This window comes from Mytilus californianus, unplaced genomic scaffold (genome assembly GCF_021869535.1).
Source record: "Mytilus californianus isolate M0D057914Y unplaced genomic scaffold, xbMytCali1.0.p SCAF_11, whole genome shotgun sequence".
Lineage (NCBI taxonomy): Eukaryota > Metazoa > Mollusca > Bivalvia > Mytilida > Mytilidae > Mytilus > Mytilus californianus.
The window spans coordinates 30,803,369-30,824,309 of record NW_026262593.1 but is presented as its reverse complement, the minus strand read 5'-3'; the positions used below and the strand labels follow the sequence as shown (position 1 = coordinate 30,824,309).

At 31.4% G+C, this 20,941-nt stretch overlaps 1 protein-coding gene across 3 annotated transcripts in view; it reads left to right on the top strand.

Annotated features, from left to right (window-relative positions):
- The window catches only part of LOC127719884 (uncharacterized), an 82,864-nt gene that overhangs the window by 59,895 nt on the left and 2,028 nt on the right, over window positions 1–20,941 (top strand). For 2 of the 3 annotated variants that reach the window (XM_052226234.1, XM_052226237.1), the window contains 20 exons: window positions 198–414; window positions 978–1,153; window positions 1,879–2,027; window positions 3,807–3,909; window positions 4,483–4,497; window positions 6,189–6,309; window positions 8,780–8,986; window positions 10,440–10,583; window positions 11,220–11,422; window positions 12,018–12,108; window positions 13,814–13,931; window positions 14,493–14,637; window positions 14,956–15,046; window positions 15,370–15,540; window positions 16,114–16,327; window positions 16,841–16,985; window positions 17,770–17,932; window positions 18,444–18,658; window positions 19,324–19,459; window positions 20,494–20,604. In XM_052226234.1, the coding sequence (XP_052082194.1) occupies window positions 198–414; window positions 978–1,153; window positions 1,879–2,027; window positions 3,807–3,909; window positions 4,483–4,497; window positions 6,189–6,309; window positions 8,780–8,986; window positions 10,440–10,583; window positions 11,220–11,422; window positions 12,018–12,108; window positions 13,814–13,931; window positions 14,493–14,637; window positions 14,956–15,046; window positions 15,370–15,540; window positions 16,114–16,327; window positions 16,841–16,985; window positions 17,770–17,932; window positions 18,444–18,658; window positions 19,324–19,459; window positions 20,494–20,604 (2,935 nt within the window). The remainder of the gene's footprint in view (window positions 1–197; window positions 415–977; window positions 1,154–1,878; window positions 2,028–3,806; window positions 3,910–4,482; window positions 4,498–6,188; window positions 6,310–8,779; window positions 8,987–10,439; window positions 10,584–11,219; window positions 11,423–12,017; window positions 12,109–13,813; window positions 13,932–14,492; window positions 14,638–14,955; window positions 15,047–15,369; window positions 15,541–16,113; window positions 16,328–16,840; window positions 16,986–17,769; window positions 17,933–18,443; window positions 18,659–19,323; window positions 19,460–20,493; window positions 20,605–20,941) is intronic. The other variant, XM_052226236.1, reaches the window with a different exon arrangement.

Genomic DNA, 20,941 nt, shown 5'->3' with positions numbered 1-20,941 from the left:
GCATGGGAAAGTCAAACTGAAATATTTCTAAAGGTCAGTCATGAAAGTATATTTTGATTTGCATATTTCAAGAATGAAACATCTTTGACTTTGAGAAATTATCAAATTTTCAAGGAGAAAAAATATCAGATCTTTTTTGTATAGTATGCCCTTAAACCTTGTTGTTTAAGATAAAAAAAAAAACATTTGTATTTTAGAAAACAATATTTGATCCATCAATTGGAGGTTGCGATCAAAGCCAAGACAACAACCAATCAGCTGAGGCGTTGTATAATTGGTTGGTCTGCTGTTATCAAACGGAAGCATTCTGCTGTTAAATTCCACAATCAACAGATGGTAAAACAGCTGTTCTACTGCTGGAGAGGAAAAGCTTTTGATCAAATAAAGGATAAACATGAAACCAGAGAAACCAAGGTAACATATATTAATGAAGGGTCCTGATTTCAAAAGAGTTTAGGGCTAAGTAAGGGTCACATTTAGTGATAGCATTTAGATATGCAGAAAAAGTTGTCAGGAATTTTCATTTGATGATGGGTCTGCCAGTTTTCTGTTGTGGTTAAGTTGATTTTTCAAAGCTAGATATGAGGGTTCCACATACAACATTATTAAAAGATTAAGTTTGAATGAAACTGAAATTTTGTCAAAGTAAATCAACATCTATGTTTTTTGTGATGCGATAGCTTGCATTCTGAAATTAAGTAGTGTTTTCTAAGTAAACACCTGTGTTCCTTGCAAAAAAAACAACCTTTATAAACATTGATTATAAGAATCTGTATCAACTACAGGTTTTTGATGAGAGACCACTAAAGTAAAACAATGCTTCTTTTGTACTTTTAACTTCTTGAAGTTCTGCTAATGATAAGTTTTAATTGAAGTCTGACAAAATTGTATTCGGTTCATTCATTTTTTTGTCAACTGAGATCTTTAATTAACTTTTTAATAAACATTTCACTTCATATTGTCTGGTTTATTTTCAGGAACTAAATATGTATTTAATGAGAGAATACTTTAAATTGTGGCATAAAAATGTACACCAACAAATATCAGAAAGAGAAGAGGCAATACAGTTGATGGAACAGCAGAGGGCAAACTTCAAGGTCAAGTCATCTTTCCAGTCCTGGAGGAGACTATTCAGAGCAACAATTGTGGCAAGGTATAGATATATATGATTGAGTTGTGTAATCTAAAACATATTATGGACTTTGGTGGTCAACTGAAACTAAACGTATACGCCCATGACACTTACCAATGAAAAAAATCCTGAACAATCATAGGTCTGTTCTATGTTCCTTTGGAATTTCAACCAGATCCTCCTTCATTGTACTGGATACCAAATTTACATTAGTGTCCTTACAAACAACGTTATATTACAGGGTCTGCAAAATGTTCCATGAAACCTTAATTCAAACTATTAACATTAATTTTATCAGCTATCATATACAGGCTTCACAATTACTGTTAAAAAAAACTACTCTAGAGGCGTTGTGAGTCACATGTGGATACTAAAAAATTCTTAAGTTATTTTAGAATAAATACAAATTTAAGTGTCTTTTCTCTTGCAATTGAATAAAAGCATTTGACTTTTGTACCCTTTACACTAGTATACATCATTCTAAACTTAAAGACAGATTGAAAGAACTAGTTCTTCTTTGTTTCATAAAAAAGAATGGCCAACAAAATAGTTTAGTTAAGTACACTGCAAAAATAAAAATTTTACAGTATTGCAAGTCTAGACTTTGTGGTATCTGAATTCAAAATGTTTCAGAGAAAAGAAATTTTGACTATTGAAAATTTTTCAAGTATGAAATTTACAAATTCCAATGTTTGATGTTAGTAAAGAGTTACTTTGATGAACTTTTTATTTGTTTCTTTTGACAGAGAAAACCAGAAATTGTTGGTCAGAAGACAACTACAGAAGATTCTCACAGAATGGCATGATCTGACAGACTTCAGCGTAAAAGATGCTATACAGAAGTTTGCTGTACAGCTAGGCTTACAGTCTCCAGATGGTACTCCTGAAGGATCTGGTAATTTTTCCTAAAGGTTCAAGTAATTTTTTTTCAGATAGTTCTCATGAAGGTTCAGGTAATTTTGCTGTACAGCTAGATCAACAGTCCCCAGATGGCCCTTCTGAAGGAACAGGGAAGTTTGCTGTACTACTGGTCTACAACCCCTTGGTGGTTATCTTGAAATTTAGTTACACATTTTGTTTGACGGTCCCTATTTCATATGAAAGTGTATATAGGAAAAATAAATTGTCTATCTACCACAACAGTTTATGAATGGAAAATTTCTAACATCTTTTACAAAGAAACATAGCAGAATATATTCCAATCATATGTAGTTATGCATATTGAAGTTCCAATCATATGTTGTTATGCATATTGAAGTTCCAATCATATGTTGTTATGCATTTTGAAGTTCCAATCATATGTATTTTTGCATATTGAAGTTCCAATCATATGTTGTTATGCATATTGAAGTTCCAATCATATGTTGTTATGCATTTTGAAGTTCCAATCAAATGTATTTTTGCATATTGAAGTTCCAATCATATGTTGTTTGCATTTTGAAGTTCCAATCATATGTATTTTTGGATATTGAAGTTACAATCATATGTAGTTATGCATTTTGAAGTTCCAATCATATGTAGTTATGCATCTTAAAGTTCCAATCATATGTAGTTATGCATATTGAAGTTCCAATCATATTTAGTTATGCATATTGAAGTTCAAATCATAGGTAGTTATGCATATTGAAGTTCCAATCATATTTAGTTATGCATATTGAAGTTCAGATCATAGGTAGTTATGCATATTGAAGTTCCAATCATATGTGTCTTTGCATATTGAAGTTCCAATGATATGTTGTTATGCATATTGAAGTTCCAATCATATGTTGTTATGCATTTTGAAGTTCCAATCATATGTATTTTTGCATATTGAAGTTCCAATCATATGTTGTTATGTATATTGAAGCTCAATCATATGTAGTTATGCAAATTAAAGTTCCAATCACATGAAGTTATGCATATTGAAGTTCCAATTATGTAGTTATGCATATTGAAGTTCCAATCATATGAAGTTATGCTTATTAGTCCCCTACCCACGAAGTCGAAGGGGACTTTAGGTTTGCACTCCGTCCGTCTGTCTGTCTGTCCATCTGTCTGTCCGTCTGTCTGTCCTCCTGTCAGTCCGGCAAATCAGTTTTCCACACTTTTTTTCTTCATGCCTTGAAGATATTGATTTGTTATTTGGTATATTGTTTTATCATGACAAGTTACAGATCAAGTTCGAATTTTGTGCAGAGTTATGGTCCTTGAACTTAGAAAATTCACTCAAATAATCAGTTTTCCGCACTTTTTTTCGTTATGTTTGAAGATATTGATTTGATAATTGGTATATAGTTTTATCATGACAAGTTACAGACCAAGTTTGAATTTTGTTTCGGTTTGATGATTTTTTGCAGAGTTTTGGTCCTTGGACTTAGAAAATTCACTTAAATTATCAGTTTTCCGCACTTTTTTTCGTCATGCTTGTTTAAGTTCCAATCATATGTAAATGAGTTTTGAGAATTACTGCCCTTTGTATATTAGAACATTTTGTGTTTCTTGGAATGAAAAATGGAAGAGTTGTTCCCATGTTAATACTTGTTAGAGTGTGTTTACATATTTGACATTTTTATATCCAAGCTCTAAACGGCGCAGGTTTACTGTTTTACCTCTGCCTGTAGGTAGGTCTGTCATATACATATATAATTTATATTACATATCCTGAAGATGTAGTTGTAAATAATTCTCATTACAGTTGCTATAGTTGACCAGTTACAGAATCTGACAGATTTTGATCATACAGATACCCACTGGAGTTCATTTACATCACCAGCTCTTGGTACACCAAGGAGTAGGAGGTAAACATTGATTTGTATTTATTCCCTTTGGTAATACAATAAACTAAATGTTATATGAGCCTTAAACCTCTATATTTGATTTATGATTACTAGTTTATTAATAATAGCCTTGACATTATATTTCTCTCATCAATTCTAGCCGTCTATCTAATTCAACCTTGTCTCCCTATACATTTTTTTGTTTTCAGAAAAATACCGAAAGTGTATTGCTAATTAAATAACAAGATTTACCTCCATACATTCCTTTTCCTTGTTTAGTTTTATTAACATAACTATTTATTTAAATCAAATGTATCCATTCTTCCCTTAATACTGTTGAAACAGCAACCAATAGAATTGTGTGTTTTAAGTTTTGAGAGCCACTCCCTTGTAACAATGACAATGCTGAAAAATTAACATAAAAGAATTTATATATTCTATATTTTTTTTTAATCAACCCTAAATGGGCTCCTTAATTGGAATACAAAATATGGTTATTCTTGCTGGGAAATTCAAACAGGATAACCACATTTTCTGATGTATTTGAATTAAAATTGTGTAATTTAATTTTAATTTTGATTTTGATTTGAACAGTTTATATATAAGAGGGTAAGATCAGAAATTGTAATGTCATATGTGTCAACTCATGTCCATTTTCTAGTCATTTTTGTTTTTCAATTTTATTGCATTCATTACAATGAAAAACACTGATTTTCACAGTATAACAAAAACAGATAATGTAATAAAAAGAACTATATCAAAGAATTCAAATATAGAAAAATAAGCATCTTGTGACCAAACAACACACATTCTTGAGTTAATTTGTTGTTCCGTAACTTGTGTAATATTTTTCTCTATTTGAATTCTTGGATAAGTTATTCTATAACACTTTATATTCTGTTTGAGGTTTAGAAACTAATTATCATGAGAGCTTTGTATGCTGCTTAAAAAACTTAATGTTGTTTGAAAATTTTACAAGAAAATGGACTCAATGTAAATTCATTAAAATAATTATTTTACAGTATAATAAATTCACAAGAAATGTTTGAATTTCACCTTTGATCAATCAAATGTTTATGTATTAATCAAAGAAATTCCATATGTTACCTTAACAAATTTTGTTTCCATAATTACAGTTATGTTGTTTGATATTACTAATAATTTACATAAACCCAAATAATTCAGTCCCTCCCTGTTATTGATATCCCTTACTTGCAAGGGCCTGAAGGCTTAACATACTGAAAACTCTTCATGAATCCTGGATTTTGATTGGTGCCCTGTGGAAGAGGTGACAAATCATCAGATAGCTCTAACTTATCGAGATGGGTAAATCCCAAGCTAATTCCAAATGATTGATTGACAATTTTTCATTGTCAATGCATTTTGGTGCTAATGTGCCATTGTAGAGCAGCGAAATATAATGACTGAATTATTCGGGTTACAATTTACAGTGTTAAATTTGAATAGATAACATCAGATACTAAGCATGATATACATTAGTATTTGTTTTGGACAGGTGGCTCCAGTTATTTCTGTGCAATAAGTTATGAACCATTCAACCAATGCTTTTCAAATTTTGATATGTTGTTACTGATAACAACATGCAGGTCAAGTTCATAATTGACAATATTCACTTGTGCTGTTTAGGAGTTATTGTCCTTGATTGATTGGAAAATGGCACTTTATGTCATTTCCGTGCAATAACTGATGGACTATTCAACCAATTCTTTTCAAATTATAATATGTTGTTACTGATTAAAAACCTGAGTTTAAATTATATTTTGACGCTTTTCACTTTTGTCATTGAGTAGTTGCTGTCCTTAATTTTAGTGGAAAATTGCATTTAGTGTCGTTTCCGTGCAATAACTTACGATAGGGTAAACCAATGCTTTTCAAATTTTAACATGTTTTTAATGATGATAGAAGGGAATATTGTATCACACTACCTACCCTCTTATACATTTAAATAATGGTTGATTTTGCAATGCAGAAAACCCTCTCAACTTGACAGCTCATTTCTTGTTTATGGTAAGCTGGTAGATAATTGAAGCTTTTATTCTTGAGGTTTTTTTTTACATGTACATGAAAAATTTGAAAAGAAAATATTAAGGAAATACTGAATACCTTCCTTTCGAAAGTGAAGTCACAGAAAATAAGTTTGCTCATGATAGGAAGTCCCTTTTTAAACTAGATTATCTTGATTTCTATGTTGCAATATAATTTTCAATTTATGTTTTGAAACAATATGACGTAAAAAAAAATTGTTTTCCATATATGATTAAGTAATCTATGTTTTACAGGATGAGTTCCAGTCGATTAGCTGTGGACTATGACCCAGATCATAAACCTTCCATGGCAGACACATCTTTCTTGGACAACAGATTTGCTATAGAACATGCTGTTAGGACACAGAGGATGAGGGTAGGTATCTGTATATATAGGATCCCATACACAGGTTGTATAGCCCTAGACTATGATTTACTGAGAACTTAATCACTAAATATCTTATACTTCATGGGAATGAAATGCAAACGCTTGAGACAGTTTCATCCAAGTAAATGAAAGTTGCTTTTATTTCATCAGGTAATTAATCATTAAGCATTCAAAGTCATGGACTATTTTTCATATACAGGTACAAGACATGAAGGTTGGTACTAGGAATTCAGATTTTCCCCTGTAGAAAAAAAAAAAAAAAAAAAACTCATTCTCATTTTAAGCTGACCTGGCCCACAGGGCCAAGTAAGGTTTTCTCATCACTTGATGTCTGTTGTCTTCGTTAACTTTTACAAAAATCTTCTCCTACTGGGCCAAATTTAACCAAACTTGGCCACATTCATCATTGGGGTGTATAGTTTAAAAAATGTGTCTGATGACCACGCCCGTCAACCAAGATGGCCGACATGGCTAAAAATGGAACATAGGGGTAAAATGCAACTTTTGTCTATTATTTTGAAAACCGTTATAGAGAAAATCTGCTATGAGCAGAAAGGTTTTGAATGTTGAGCTCTACCAATTGTGTATATACTTCAAAACTGTCAGACAACTTCTTATAGGAGCTATTGCCCCTGAATGACAAATTTTACCATTTTTACATTGGATGACCGTGAGGGCATTCCGGTGTATTGCTGTCGCCTAGATTTCCATTACGTAACTTTCGTGTTGGGATTGTAACCGATCTATAAACATGATAAATACGCGGCCATTATCGAGTGCAAAATAACACTCCTTATCGCTTGTTGTAAATTCATTTTTTCAATGGATACTCCTAAATATATTTTTTTTAGAACATTAATTAATGATATGAAAATGTTTTGTCGTTAGAAATATATATATAAGTAAAAAAATCTTTAATATCTATGCACACGTACAGAAAATGTGTGTTAAGGCATGCGGAAGAATATCTCAAGAACATTTGCAATCTCCCATGCAGAGTTATCGGTCCTCTCTCTCTCTCAAGGACCGATAACTCGGCATGGGAGATTGAAAGTTTGGCAGAAAAATATGAATGCCTACTCAAATCCAATCTATTAGAAAAAAGGAATTATTACAGCAGAGTGTCCACCATGCACTTGCACTGCACTATTATTAATATAGTAGAATAGAATGATATACAAATGGAAGAAAATTATATATACATGTAACTGTAATGTACAAATATTGATATAATATATAACAACAAACCAGAGTATACTGATTTGTATCACTTCAATATCATATTTATTACGGTGAGGTTGAATTCCCTGTCATTTATTTATCATCCACGCACGAACTTGTCTAAGAAAAAAAAAATATATCTGTACATTAACTTCACTTTCAGGTATAGAGATGTGATTTTTTTTTCTGAGACAAGTGCTTGTGACCATCCACAAGAACTTGCAGTCATCCGATGTTCAGTACTTCAGTACTTTGATTTTTTCATATTTGCCTATGATCTTGAAAACTATGATAGATAGATAGAAACTTAAATAAGTAAAAATGATCAGCAAGACAAGATCTACTATTAAGGCTTATGGGGAAATAGTCCGATGACTCCTTATTGGAGTTATTGCTCTTTAATGAAGATTTTTACCATTTTTTTTGCTTTTTGCCTTATATGATAAAAATGATAATAGATAAATAGACACTTTAAATCACTTAAATGATCTGGAAGGCAAGATCTACTTGCAATTCAAATTTTGTCAATATAGTTAGTAGACTGTCACTCTTTATAGGAGTGATTGCCCTTAAATGAGGATTTTTTTTTACCCTCTTTTGTGTTTTGAGCAAAAACTAAAGAAGATAGAGAGAAACTAAACAGACTAAATGATCAGCAATACAAGATCAACATAACAGAGATTTTTGTCATGAATCTATTCTCGTCTACACTGTTGGAGAGTGTCCTTTGTTGAATACACCTTATCGCTAATCCCGCATGACCCGAGAATCAGTCCCGCTCGAACTTTTGACGTCATACAACAATCACTTTTCCATTGTGGCGTCAGATATTTTCTATTATGACGTCATAATTTTACGGGAACTTCTGTGATGTCCAGTAATGGCGGACAAATAGCGATAAGGTGTATATGCACATAGGCCAAGGTGAACGACACAGGCTCTTTAGAGCCTCTAGTTTATTTTCATTTTCCATCAGGTAGTCAGTCCATTAAAGATTGTTGGTGTTTGTTATGAATTGAACTGTTTAATAGATATGCCAAATTTGGATTTTGTCCCAGATTTCATGGTTCACTAAACATGGGAATTAAGCAGGGCATGGTGTCCTATGGATGCATTCTTGTTGTAATATAATTCCAATTACTGATTAAATTGATAAAAACTTTGCAAAGGTAGATGGTCTTACGATGTGAGGGTAAGGGTGAACATCATGAAATTAATTTTTTATTAATAATTACAGGAAATTGTGACTATGTTTATCAAACGATTGCGATTCTGGCCTCTTAGTAATGTATTTGACCAGTGGAAGGAATTTACAGCACGTCAGCGTGAGATGAAGGCTGCCACTAAACAAGTGAAAGAATTACATGTACAACTTCAGCAGAAAATGGTGTTTAGGATATGGAGAGAGGCTTACGATGGCAGTTCTAAGGCTAAAGTTCAAAGTGTAAGTCAGTATGAAAAATTGCATTAAAATGGAGTGGTAATTTTTTTAGGAAAAAATGTATATAAAAATTCTAATATGACATGCTTCTTTCGTTTTGTAGACAACACCGTGATATGAAATTCTCGATATATTTATACTTAGCGCAGACTCAGAGATGTACATAATAATGGATGTTACAATATACCTCCCTCGTAAATCAACATGTATTGTAAACTTTGTGCAAACGCTATACTGATTTCGCTGAGTAAAAAATTGCAATTGAAAAAAACTACAGAACCTTCATTCTTATTCTAATGCATAACAAAAAGAATTAATGTATTACAGCTCGGAAAAATGTACAAAATCGAAATAAAATAAAATTCCGCAAATTCCATTAATGTTTTTGGCGCATTAAAGTCATTTCATAACATGACGACATACGAATGAAAATGCAAAAGCTGAAGGTTTTTCAGTTGCGTTAACCCTCCAAATTTGAATAATATTGCATTAAAAAGGGTTATGAGGTAGGTGTTGTTTTATTTTCTATGCTATTGCATTATTCGCACATTTACTGATTTCAGCAAGTCAACATAGCGGCTCCTTAGTTACGAAATGTCAACTTTGGAATTTGACGGTAGCTTACGAGAAAAAAATGAAAATTAAAAATGGCAAATGTTTGGGGTTGAGAATTAAAAGAATTAAACACATTTTTTTTCTAGTGGTTAATTAAGAACTAATTCATGCAAGCTATAGATTTATTAGAAAATTTTAGCTTTATCTAACAGGGTTAGAATAGAACAGCCACACACACGACATACCAACCCTTGCTTCAGTTGTTTAAATGACATTATTTATCCTATTAGAATCGAAATAATTGATGGAAGCCATAGATTTGTTGTAAATTTACACATGGCCTGGGCCGTGATATTTGTTAATTTTATCCCTCACTAAAGCTCAGGATAAAATTCCAATATCACGGCCTAGGCCATGTGTAAATTTTCAACAAATCTATGGCTTCCATGAATTATTTCTTAATAAGTAGATGAGACAACTATCCACTTGAGACAGAGGGCGAGGATGAAAACAACTTTAGTGTATTGTGCAGTCTTCAACATAAATAATGTGACTTATATTAAAAAATGAGTTGTCTGCAGTGGATGCTAGAATCCCACTGTGTAAAGAAATGAAAGTTATAATAATCATATTTTGTTCAGTTTAATTGCCTTTGATCTACTATTGTCTTCTGATTATCTAATATTTCATCATGAAATTAGAATAAAATTATTTAGTTTTTATATTTTTAGAACAGGACAAAACCATTTAACTTGCAAAACTTCCACAGTTGTAATAAAATGAATAATTCCTAATTAATTTTTGCAAATGAACCAAAAACAAAAACTAGGACACTAGTAAAGCATTCCAAAAATGTGTAAAGAATTGCAAAATTACATCTTTTCTATAATTTATTTTACAGAATTCCTCATTGCAAAGGAGAGTATTTGATGCTTGGTATGACTTCAAATGTCACAGTAAATACAAGAAGCAGTTATCTGCCCTTGCTCTACATCATTACTCAATGAAGATCTACAGACAGATATTCCCTATGTGGTTTGAAAAGGTAAATATTCATGACATATATTGCTGTTTTGAAAAATAAATAAATTCTTATTAGTCTCATATCTTTTTTTCTGTCAGGTAAAAATTTTGATATCTTGGTTGTCTTAAGTAACATCGGTTTTAAAGTGCTTGTATCTGTAATAGGTTTTTATTATTGCATTTTTAGAAACTGTCATGAAAAAATCATTGCTAGATTAGTTATTGGTTACTAGTTATAAAAGAATTAAATTCTCAAATCATTTAAAAGTAAATAAAATTTTAGAACTTGAAATGGGACAAATTGTAGATTAATTTTGTATTTGGATATTTTAAAAGTGCATGTAAATCTCATTTTGTGAAAGTTCAAAGAAATTTCTTATATTTTAGATATTACCAAAGAATACAACTTTGAAAGTAAAACATTGCTTTTATGAAGTAAAAAACTTAAATTTACTAAACAATTTATTTATTTAAACTATTTATAAATACACCTCCCATCCTAAATAAAAAATAAATAAGAATAAAATTTACTGAAATGGAAAAAGTAGAAATAAATAAATAATTAAATGAAAAGAAGTATCAAATTTGCTTTGCTTTAAAAATGGTTTATTTTGTTGTTGCCGATTGTTGATTTTGTCTTACTTATTTATTAATTTAGGCAAAAGAGAAAAGACATACTGAAAGGATAGTACATCTGTGGTCAACAATAACTCCAGAGGAACAATCTCTCCTTCCATTGGAGAGTTCTGTTAAAGGGAGAATACAAACTAAAACTCTCAAGAAATGCTTTGCTATATGGAGCCTGAAGTACCAACGAATTACAAAATTAAAAAATGCATATCATAGGATTGTTTTGGAGAGGTATGGATCAGTGTAGGGGAAAATAAAATAACCACACTCAGACAGTTTGTGTTGTAATGTAATGACTCTTTCCATCCTTCTTTTTGTCCCCCATTTTGTATTTTTTGTAACCTATTACTCTGACAGCTTATTCAGGACTAATATATTTTGATTTTTGGTCTGTTTTCTTTCTTTCTTTCAAGAATGACTCGGTATTTGGTTTAGAACTTGAGATTTTTAGACCCTCTGGGAGCTAATTCCTGTCAATACTTTGCATTTTTTTTTATACCCAATGAGCAAAGAACTTTTTGTCAATGTCTTAAAACAAGTGTTGTATACTTTGCACAATGACAAGTTCAATTTATCTTCGAGTATTAAAATATGTCTGTTATATACACTGTATATGAAGCAAAGGTACAAGGACTTCTAAAACTATTTATTAATAGCTCATTTTGAATAAAAGTATGTTGTACAATTATGTTACTATTTGACAGGGAGGATGTTTTGGCTCTTCCTCCTTTAAGCCTTTTAAAATCATACGCACTTTAATTTTCTTCATATAGCAAATAAAATTAAATGAATTGATGATACTACAATAGTCATAATATTTTTACAGGTGTCTGCATATATGGTTTGATTGGTCAAGTCTGAAGAAGGAACAGAGACAGAAATGTAATGACTTTAACACAAGGAGATTACAAACACAAGTAAGTGATATCTATCTATCATCCATTCATCTATCAGTTGTTAAAAAGTTGTGCTGAAACTCAAATATGCTTCATCAAAAAAAAAGAAAATAACACTTAAGGTGAGGGTACAGAAATGGGCTATGTCACAGATTTGGGTACAAATTTGCATATAACTTTGTCTTGTTGAAACTATAACTGAAAATTGCAAAATAATGTATTTATCTCTTTTTTTTTTCTGAAATATTATTGATCCAAATCTCTCAAATTACGTGAAAATTTGTATAGAAAGCACATAGATGAGGTGAAAAACGTTCTTGAATAATCTTAAATTCATTAAATCTCCAATTTCAAATCCATAGATTTTTCTTAAAAAAGGATATGTTGTCGATACATAAATTTCTGTTTTAATAATGTGAAATAATCATATGGTAACCAACTTCATTTTTTTGGTGTATTAAACAATCTGTTTTGTAGTGAAAAACGTCAAAGTCAGCATTTTATGGCTAACAATGCTATGATGCAGGGCTTCCAAAAAATATAGGTGCCAGCCGGACATTTTTTGTCTTGTCCCGATTCTTAGACCCTTTATACTTAGTAACAAAAGGCAATCATGCTAATCAGTTGGGCATCATATAAACAATGAATGATTGGCATAAAAACGATATTAAACTTGACTTTTGATACAAATTCGAGGTACTGACGTAAACTGTTAAATTGACAGTGCATCATTCGAAGTGTGCAACATTAGCATACTGATATCTGCCTTAGAATCTTTATTTGTGCAAAATTACGTTGTCAAAATCTTTACTTTCGTTTTTGAGGCACATTTTCTTATACCGGATGTTGACTTGACAATGGTAAAACACGGACCAGAGACGGATACGAAAAATCCGTGTACGTTTACAAAGTACAATCGAGTTTAAGTAGCTCTTTCCAACGTTATTTCTTCAAGAAAATACCTGAAATGAATGTTAGAAAAAGGTATCAATGATAATTTAAGCATTTTTGAAGAATTCGGATGCATAATTAAATCTCACAACTGTGTACATGCACACGTGTGTTCTTTGTTCAAACAACGTGGTCCTGATGAGTTTTCGCTTAAAACCATTATAACTACCTTTTAAAAATTTTCATCAAATCATATTTATAAACATATTTTTGATAGTCTAAATCTTTTTGATTAAATTAATTAGATGCAAACCGCTGAACCGAAAATAACTTCCAATAGACCGATCAATGTCAGGTACATATTAGTTTACCTGTCACCTGAACAGGTAAATTTTAACTGTCTGACAACTAATTAACCTTGATTGTAACGAGAGGGTATTAAAGTAGGGTTTGTTTTGATAGTATTTAATCACCATGTCACTTTTATGACTGGAAATGTGGCTGTTTAAGGCAAAAGGTCAGGTCAAAAAGATCGCAAAAACTTCAATTTTTTTTCTGAATTATGTTAAAATAGCAAACCCACATTAAATGTCTGTTTCAGGTTTGGCACAACAAGTCATAAATATAATTTACCGGTCATGTCCGGAAAATACGACAGTTTTGGAAACCCTGCTATGATGTCATGCTTATTTCAACATTTTGTAGTATATTTTTAGCTAGAACACCACTTTAAATGATGTTTACCATAAATATGAATTTGGTGACCATATGATTATTTTACATCAGAATTTTGCACATGAGTTGTTAGCTTGAAAATAGCATGCTTCTTTTACAGATGTTTAGAACCTGGTGTATGAGAAAGAAACAGATGACCTCTGTGAACAAAAAGCACCAAGAATCGTGGGAAATCTATCAGTCAGAAATTCTTCAAGTTTGGCACCAATGGGCTAAAGGTAGAAACATTATTTGCTTATTGCAGAGACTTTCAAGTTATTGGTCTATAAGAGAGAGAGGATACCGAAAGGGCAATCAAAAATCATAAGTCCAATAAAAACAGACGACACCATGGCAATTTATTTTAGAATTGACAAAAGGTCAAACAAAGCAAATAAATTGGGTGATCTTCATTTTTTTTTTTCATATTGTCTTTCATAACTTTTTATCATGTTTGGTAGCTTTGGCACTGTATATTGTATGAAAATAGACAGTAATATGTTATTATTCATACCTACTCAATAATAATAAATCCACAGATGGGTCAAACCAAAGACTTGAAAATTGGTATTTGCTGCTCTCCACTAAGCATGTCTAGTTAGAAGTCAGTGCAAAAATTGTTTGGCTAGTAGTCAGAATAATCTCTGCACAACTTATCCATAGTTACACTGACAAACTTCATAGGACAAATAAGGACTGAAGTCTTGATTATATCATGTGTCTATAAACATAAGATATTTACAAAAAGTCACATTAGCAGAATTCGAACAAAGTTGGTTTTAATTTGATTTTTTTTTTAGCTAACAAGAAAAGAAGAGTATTAGCTCAAATAGTGACTCACATCAGACAGAGGAATACATTATGTAGGAACTTTGTAATGTGGAGAGAACAGACACAAAAACTACAGTTGGCCTCTAAACTGTATAATCTTAAATTAGTACAAAAGTAAGTTAATATATCTTATAAATTATCTAGTGTTGAAGTAGTTGTTTTTAAAAAAATGTTAAAGATTGATATATTTTTCTCAGATTCAGTAGTAGGGATTGCTGATAATGTGGAGATTTTCATTTATTGGAAAAAAAATCTGAAGCCTACTACCTATATTTTAGACAATGCTCATATGATAGGATATATTATTTCTACTGACTGAAATTATAAAATTGATTAAGACTCTCAAGTAAATGGAAAAATTTGCTGACACCTAGAATTAAAAGATTAAAATATGATTACTTGTTAATTTAATGTATCTGAATTTCTTTCCAGAGTTGTCATTGGCTGGCATGATGTAGCGCACACAAATAAACAGTTAAAACAAAAAGTTCTCAACTTCCAAGTCAAGTCTTATACCAAACTGGTAAGTAAACACACCATATATTTATATATCGGGGCTGATCCATAGTTTGAGTTTAGGGGGACCCAACCTTTATAATAAATCTGCCCCTGTGGATTGCTTATAATAGGAAATATAAGTTGATATGTCAGCCATTGAATGGTCCCTTGATTTTTTAAAGAGTATATCTGTTATTTTTCTGTCATCACAAGGGTTTTCCAGGATCTTGCTGTCATTTGAACATAATATATTAATGAAATGGCTTTAAATAATAATCAAATCATTTTTTTTTATTTAAACTCTTGTCATGTCTTTTCTAAATCCTTTTTTATCCATATTATTTACAGGTAATAAGGATGTTTAAAACATGGCATGGTGCCTACGTAGACAGATTACAGGAGTATGAGGAACATGAACAGTATGTACAGCGTGTAGCTCTACAGATTGCAAGAACATGGAGATATAAAGCTCAAAAAGCTAGAGGTCAAAGGTTACTTCAATATCGCCAACAACTAGAGGTAGATCATTTTTTCTTATTGAAGTTCCAAACAATGATATATATTTAGAACCTTAAAATCTGAATAGTTTAAAATGTACTGTTGTAAATACTGAATAATCCTGCTTGGTCCTGATAATGTCCAATTCAAAATAATTTCCACTCAGATTTTCAGACATAACACTTGAGAGAAATGAATGAGTAATTTGATTTGTTTAACCATTCAATTCCAAACATTCTAAATTGTCATATAAATGAAATTGTAGTCATAACATTGTAGACATTTTTTAGATGACTAAACAATAAGAAAGACATATAAAAAAGCTGTTTTTATACATTGTTAATGTCATATTATTTCTGTCTAATGTACGCCCAACCCATATCTTTTGTTTTCCTGTTAATCACTCTGTTTCAGTGTCACAAAACATTCATTTTTTCAGCCATTGTTATTCATAATCATTTCTAGTTTGCTTTATTTAATGGAAATCATTTTCATTACATACATTTAAGGACATGAATTTACTATGATTTACAAATTATAACAAAATAAAAGATATTTATCTGATTTGTTACAACGATTGTTCATGTTTTCCAGATGAAAAAATGTTTTGAGAGATGGCGTTACAATTATGATAGAAATCTAGAGAGAGAACATCAGTTGAAGAGATTAGTTGATCGTAAAAATTGGCAGCTGATGGGAGGATACATGGATAGTTGGAAGACTTCACTGTTGGCTAAACAGGCTATCAGACTATATAACATGAAGCTAACAGGAACAGTTCTTCATTACTGGCACACATTTACACAGAGTAAGGAACTTTACAAAGTCTTGTTTTTAAGGTTCCTATTACTAAATTTTGAAGTGCCCACACTGGCAAGATTAGCCCTGTTCTAGAAGTTTGCCAACATGAAGAACAGCAATAAAAGTGCTGTTTCTTTGCCTTTTGAGTGTTTTATTTGCTGTGCATCTACTGATTTTGTGTCATGGATGGATATTCCATATTCTTTGTTTTTCTATTTTACACTTGTATGGGTAATTGGTACTGCATTGGTTTTTGGTAATTGGAATTAATATACTACAGAGATTCCTAAATTGCATATAATTTATATTTTGTGGAGGCTTCCATTTCAATTTTCTCCCCATAAAAAGCCCTTACTATTATTGTGTGAATATAAGATTTGCCCTGTTATCATTTCCCTGGATGACCTCATGATTCTAAGCTCTTTGGTAAACCACATCACATGTTTTTTGAAAGAAAATACCAGCCTGATATTAGCTGAATCCTAATGAGACAAACATTTGAATTATGCATTTATTTCAGAATCCAAAAGAAGGTTGGAAGTATGCGCTGCCTATAAAGAAGCCTTATCAAAGCGACATGTAAAATCCTACTTCGTGTACTGGGTCAACATGCATCGAGCACAGAAATCAGTCGAGGGACACTTCCATCTCAAACTACAGATTCAGTAAGTCAATTAAAGCAATAATTGTATTGAAGATACTGTGGATTCATAATTATTCCAATTTTCATGGATTTTGTGGGTACAGTGGAACCACCAATTTAAATGTTCAATGAATTAAGAATTTTCTAAAGAAATGTATACAGAATCTGTGAAAAACAGGAAAAATACAAGTATTCCTTGATCCAAAAATTGACGCCTCAAAGCCAATATCTATTCGTCACAATGCTCTATGACACATTTTTCCCTAAATGACCACAGGTCAACAGGTCAACAGGGCCAGTTCTTTCATAAAATAGAAATTGGAATTTCGTGTATTGTATTTACCAAAGGTTTTTCAGATACTTTAAAGAGTTTTAACATAATAACAATGTCACATATTTCATTTACTTATGTCTTGTACAATGTATATATGCACTGTAGTATGAACGCTAAAAAGATCAATAAAAAAAGGGAGTCATTACATACTGAACGTTGACTTTCCTATGACTTCCTTGAAAAATTTCATTGCTGACAAACATATTTCTCAGGTTTGATGTGTTCACAAAATTACAACTCTTAAAGTAAAGGCTAAAGTATGATGAGTATGAAGTGAAGGATTATGAGTTGTTTGATTCAAACAAAACATGATGTTTATAAATTTCCAGATTATTAAAAGTGATTTTGTTTTCTTATAAAACTAAGTTTGCAACTCAACAAAAAGTATCATAAACCAGTTTTCGCCGTGCTGTGATCTGTATATTTTAGAATGAGTATATTTCAGAACAATATTTTTCTTACTTGTTCGCAGAGTGCTAAGATCCTGGCATGATTATACAAAGAGAAAACGTCATTTAATGAGGCTTGGGGCAATAATGACATGTAAGGTCAATAAACGGATCGTCAGTGATGTATGGAGTTCAATGAAATGTCAGTTCGATTATTACAACTCACTTACTGAAACAGCAGAGAAGGTATGTTAAATGGGGTAAAAAAAGTGACCATAAACTATTAAATTTTCAGATGATTGTTTGTGCATGTAGTGATATAATTCTATCCAATTTTAATCTTGCTCCAAAAAGATTATGCATGTCAATAGTGTTATTTTCTATTAAGGCTATTTTGTTTTTTCACATATTTTCTCATGGAAACTTTTTTCTAGCTGATATGTCCTGGTGAATTCGTAATACCCTGTCACATTTGAACAAAAGATAATGTTTGTATTGAAATGGAGTATTCTATAAAAATGATAAAAAAGGAGATATCAAGGGGACAATCAAAACCATAATGGAATGAAAGACAGACAACACCATGAACAAAAGGAAAAAGACAAAAAGAAAATAATCCACAAAACACAATAACCCCACCAAAAATCACAGGTAAATGCTGAAAGCAGTATTTGCTCTACTAGCAGTCATCGTTAAAAATACCAGAAACTTTTCATCCCACTATGCTATAATATTTATGAAATTATTTCATTTACAGATAGCCGAACAAAAAGACATAGAATGTGTACACAGTGCTTTACATGTATGGAGAGAAAGATTAAACAGGGTCATTGCTAGGAGATGCTATCATCTTTTGTTAGCACGTAGAGGTGTTAGGAAATGGAGACAATTTGTGGCCAGGAAAAAGTTGGAAAGGAAAATAGATGAAGAGAAAATGGATAAAGCTGTTACACATCACAACAGAAAGTTATGGTAGGTAGTGGAGATGTCCATTACTAGAATTCAAAATATCATGTTATTATCTCCCCTATGTCAACTAATTGAATTTAAAAGACAGCAACCCAAGGACACAATGCCTAAACACTGACTGGATTTACCTTTAGTACTGCATGGCATTCTGCACTTCTTGTTTTATTTTTTGTCTGATTGACTTTTGGGGTTTTCAATAGCAAAATATAATATGGAACTAATCATATCTGACAACATGAAAATTTTTGGTGGCCATTTTGATCTGGAACTCCTCCAGTGTATCAATTTGACATTAACAATTCTAAAATATAGTATATATGTGCAACTATTAAATGAGCATGTTTTGACTTGAAAGAAAATGCTGTTATTCCACTGACAATTAGATGTAAAATTAATGTGTATCTAAACCAATCCGAATTATGCCATTCTTTTGTAATGGACAAAGTACCCAGGGAAAGCACTTTAAAAAAAGGTGTAGTTACCTATCGGGGCAATTTTAAAATTTCACTTTCTTTTTCAGCTTATTTAGGCCTCCAGTATGTCATGATTCATCCTAATTTTGCCATGATTTTTTTCAACTTCTGATTTGCCTCAAACCTATCATAAATTGTATCAATTCTGTAAAACATTTTTGTCTAAAGGAAAATATTTGTTGTTTTTTTTTTCAGTTCAATAGCCATGGAAGCATGGTTGGATGAAATGAAAGTTGTACATCATATACAGTACCGTAAAAAGAAACTTTTACAGAAATTTGGATCTCTTTGGAAGTACAGAGTAGATTTAATATATACAGCCAAATGTGTGGTAAGTAATTTATAAAGAATACTAATTGATAAAGGAAAAATTTTAAAGTTCACTTGAGGGATCAAGGTCACAAACTTTAGTCTAACACTAGATTTATTTGTAAGACCTGTCTGGTCTGCAAATTCTAAATCTCTTTCACTATATTTGGATATTTAATTTGATTGCTTATTATTCTATTAAAGGTTGTTGCATGATAAAGTTTGTAAATATCTCAAAAAAAGTCAAGGTCACAATCACCAATATCAGAGGGTATGCTGTGATTCAGAATGGATTTTGTTGATTCTTTATGATTATAAGGAGATGTGGTGTGATTGCCAAAGAAAAAACTGTCCACCAAAGACCAAATGATTTGGATGTTAGCAATTATAGGTCACCATTCAGCCTTCAACAATGAGCAAAAGCCATACCTTATAGTAAACAATAAAAGGACTGAACCTGAAGAAATGTGAAACAATTCACTTAAAGAAGTTCCCGACATTATAGTGTGTTTTACAGGTTAATAAGATTGGCATATGAATAAAAAGGGATGTGGGAATACATCAACAAGATAGCAACCTATGATCAACAATAATCAAAAGACATCTTATGTGCAACATACTGTCTTCAACATGTATCTATAGAATATGTCAAGCTTTAAATGGTCCTTAATCTATTAAAGTTGTTTCATAAAATAAATTGATTAGAAGCAATGAAAAATCTGCCATCAACACTAATTCTCCAATATCAATTTATTAATTGAAGCTCTAAAACCTATATTCGTCTTCAAAAATCTCAAGGCAAGTGAAGTGTTACATACACATTTTCTACGCAATTTTAATCCTTTGGAAGATATCAATAATGCATGACACTGTATTGGCTGCCAACAGTCAGTATGTAGTGAATAAAACTCAGATACTATTTTTATGTGAAATAAAACCAATACCTATTTCTATTGTCTGCGGTGCCTAATATGGTAAAATTTTGTATTTGTCTCATCAAGCAATCTTGTATCCGGATACTGTTGTTTATTCTGATTAAGCTTTATTCTGTTTTAGGAAAGTGAGAATTTGATGAAGACAGCTTGGAGAAGATGGCGAGTAGAGTTTGCTAAGACCACTCCTTTGACAAAGATAGATAACTTTGAGACCAAACATTTGAAATCCACAGTAAGTACTCATTGCTTTTTGGTCATGGTTATGATTATGTTTTCTCCTTCGTCTTTCAAATGCTTTCTATTCACAATTTTAAGATGACCTTGGTACATTGTGATGTTATTTATTAAAAATGCAGAGTGATTCTAAAGATTTTGGACACTGATGGGGATCTCTTCCATTATACCATTACATACTAAAAAAGTAAAATTACAATTCTTATTGATAATTTATTCATGTTTGATATATACATTGTATAAGAAACAGATATCTTGATGGGGTTAATTAATTATCACATTAAGATTAATACTTAATTCCTTTCAAGTTCATGTAAAGGGTTGTTTTTAAATGC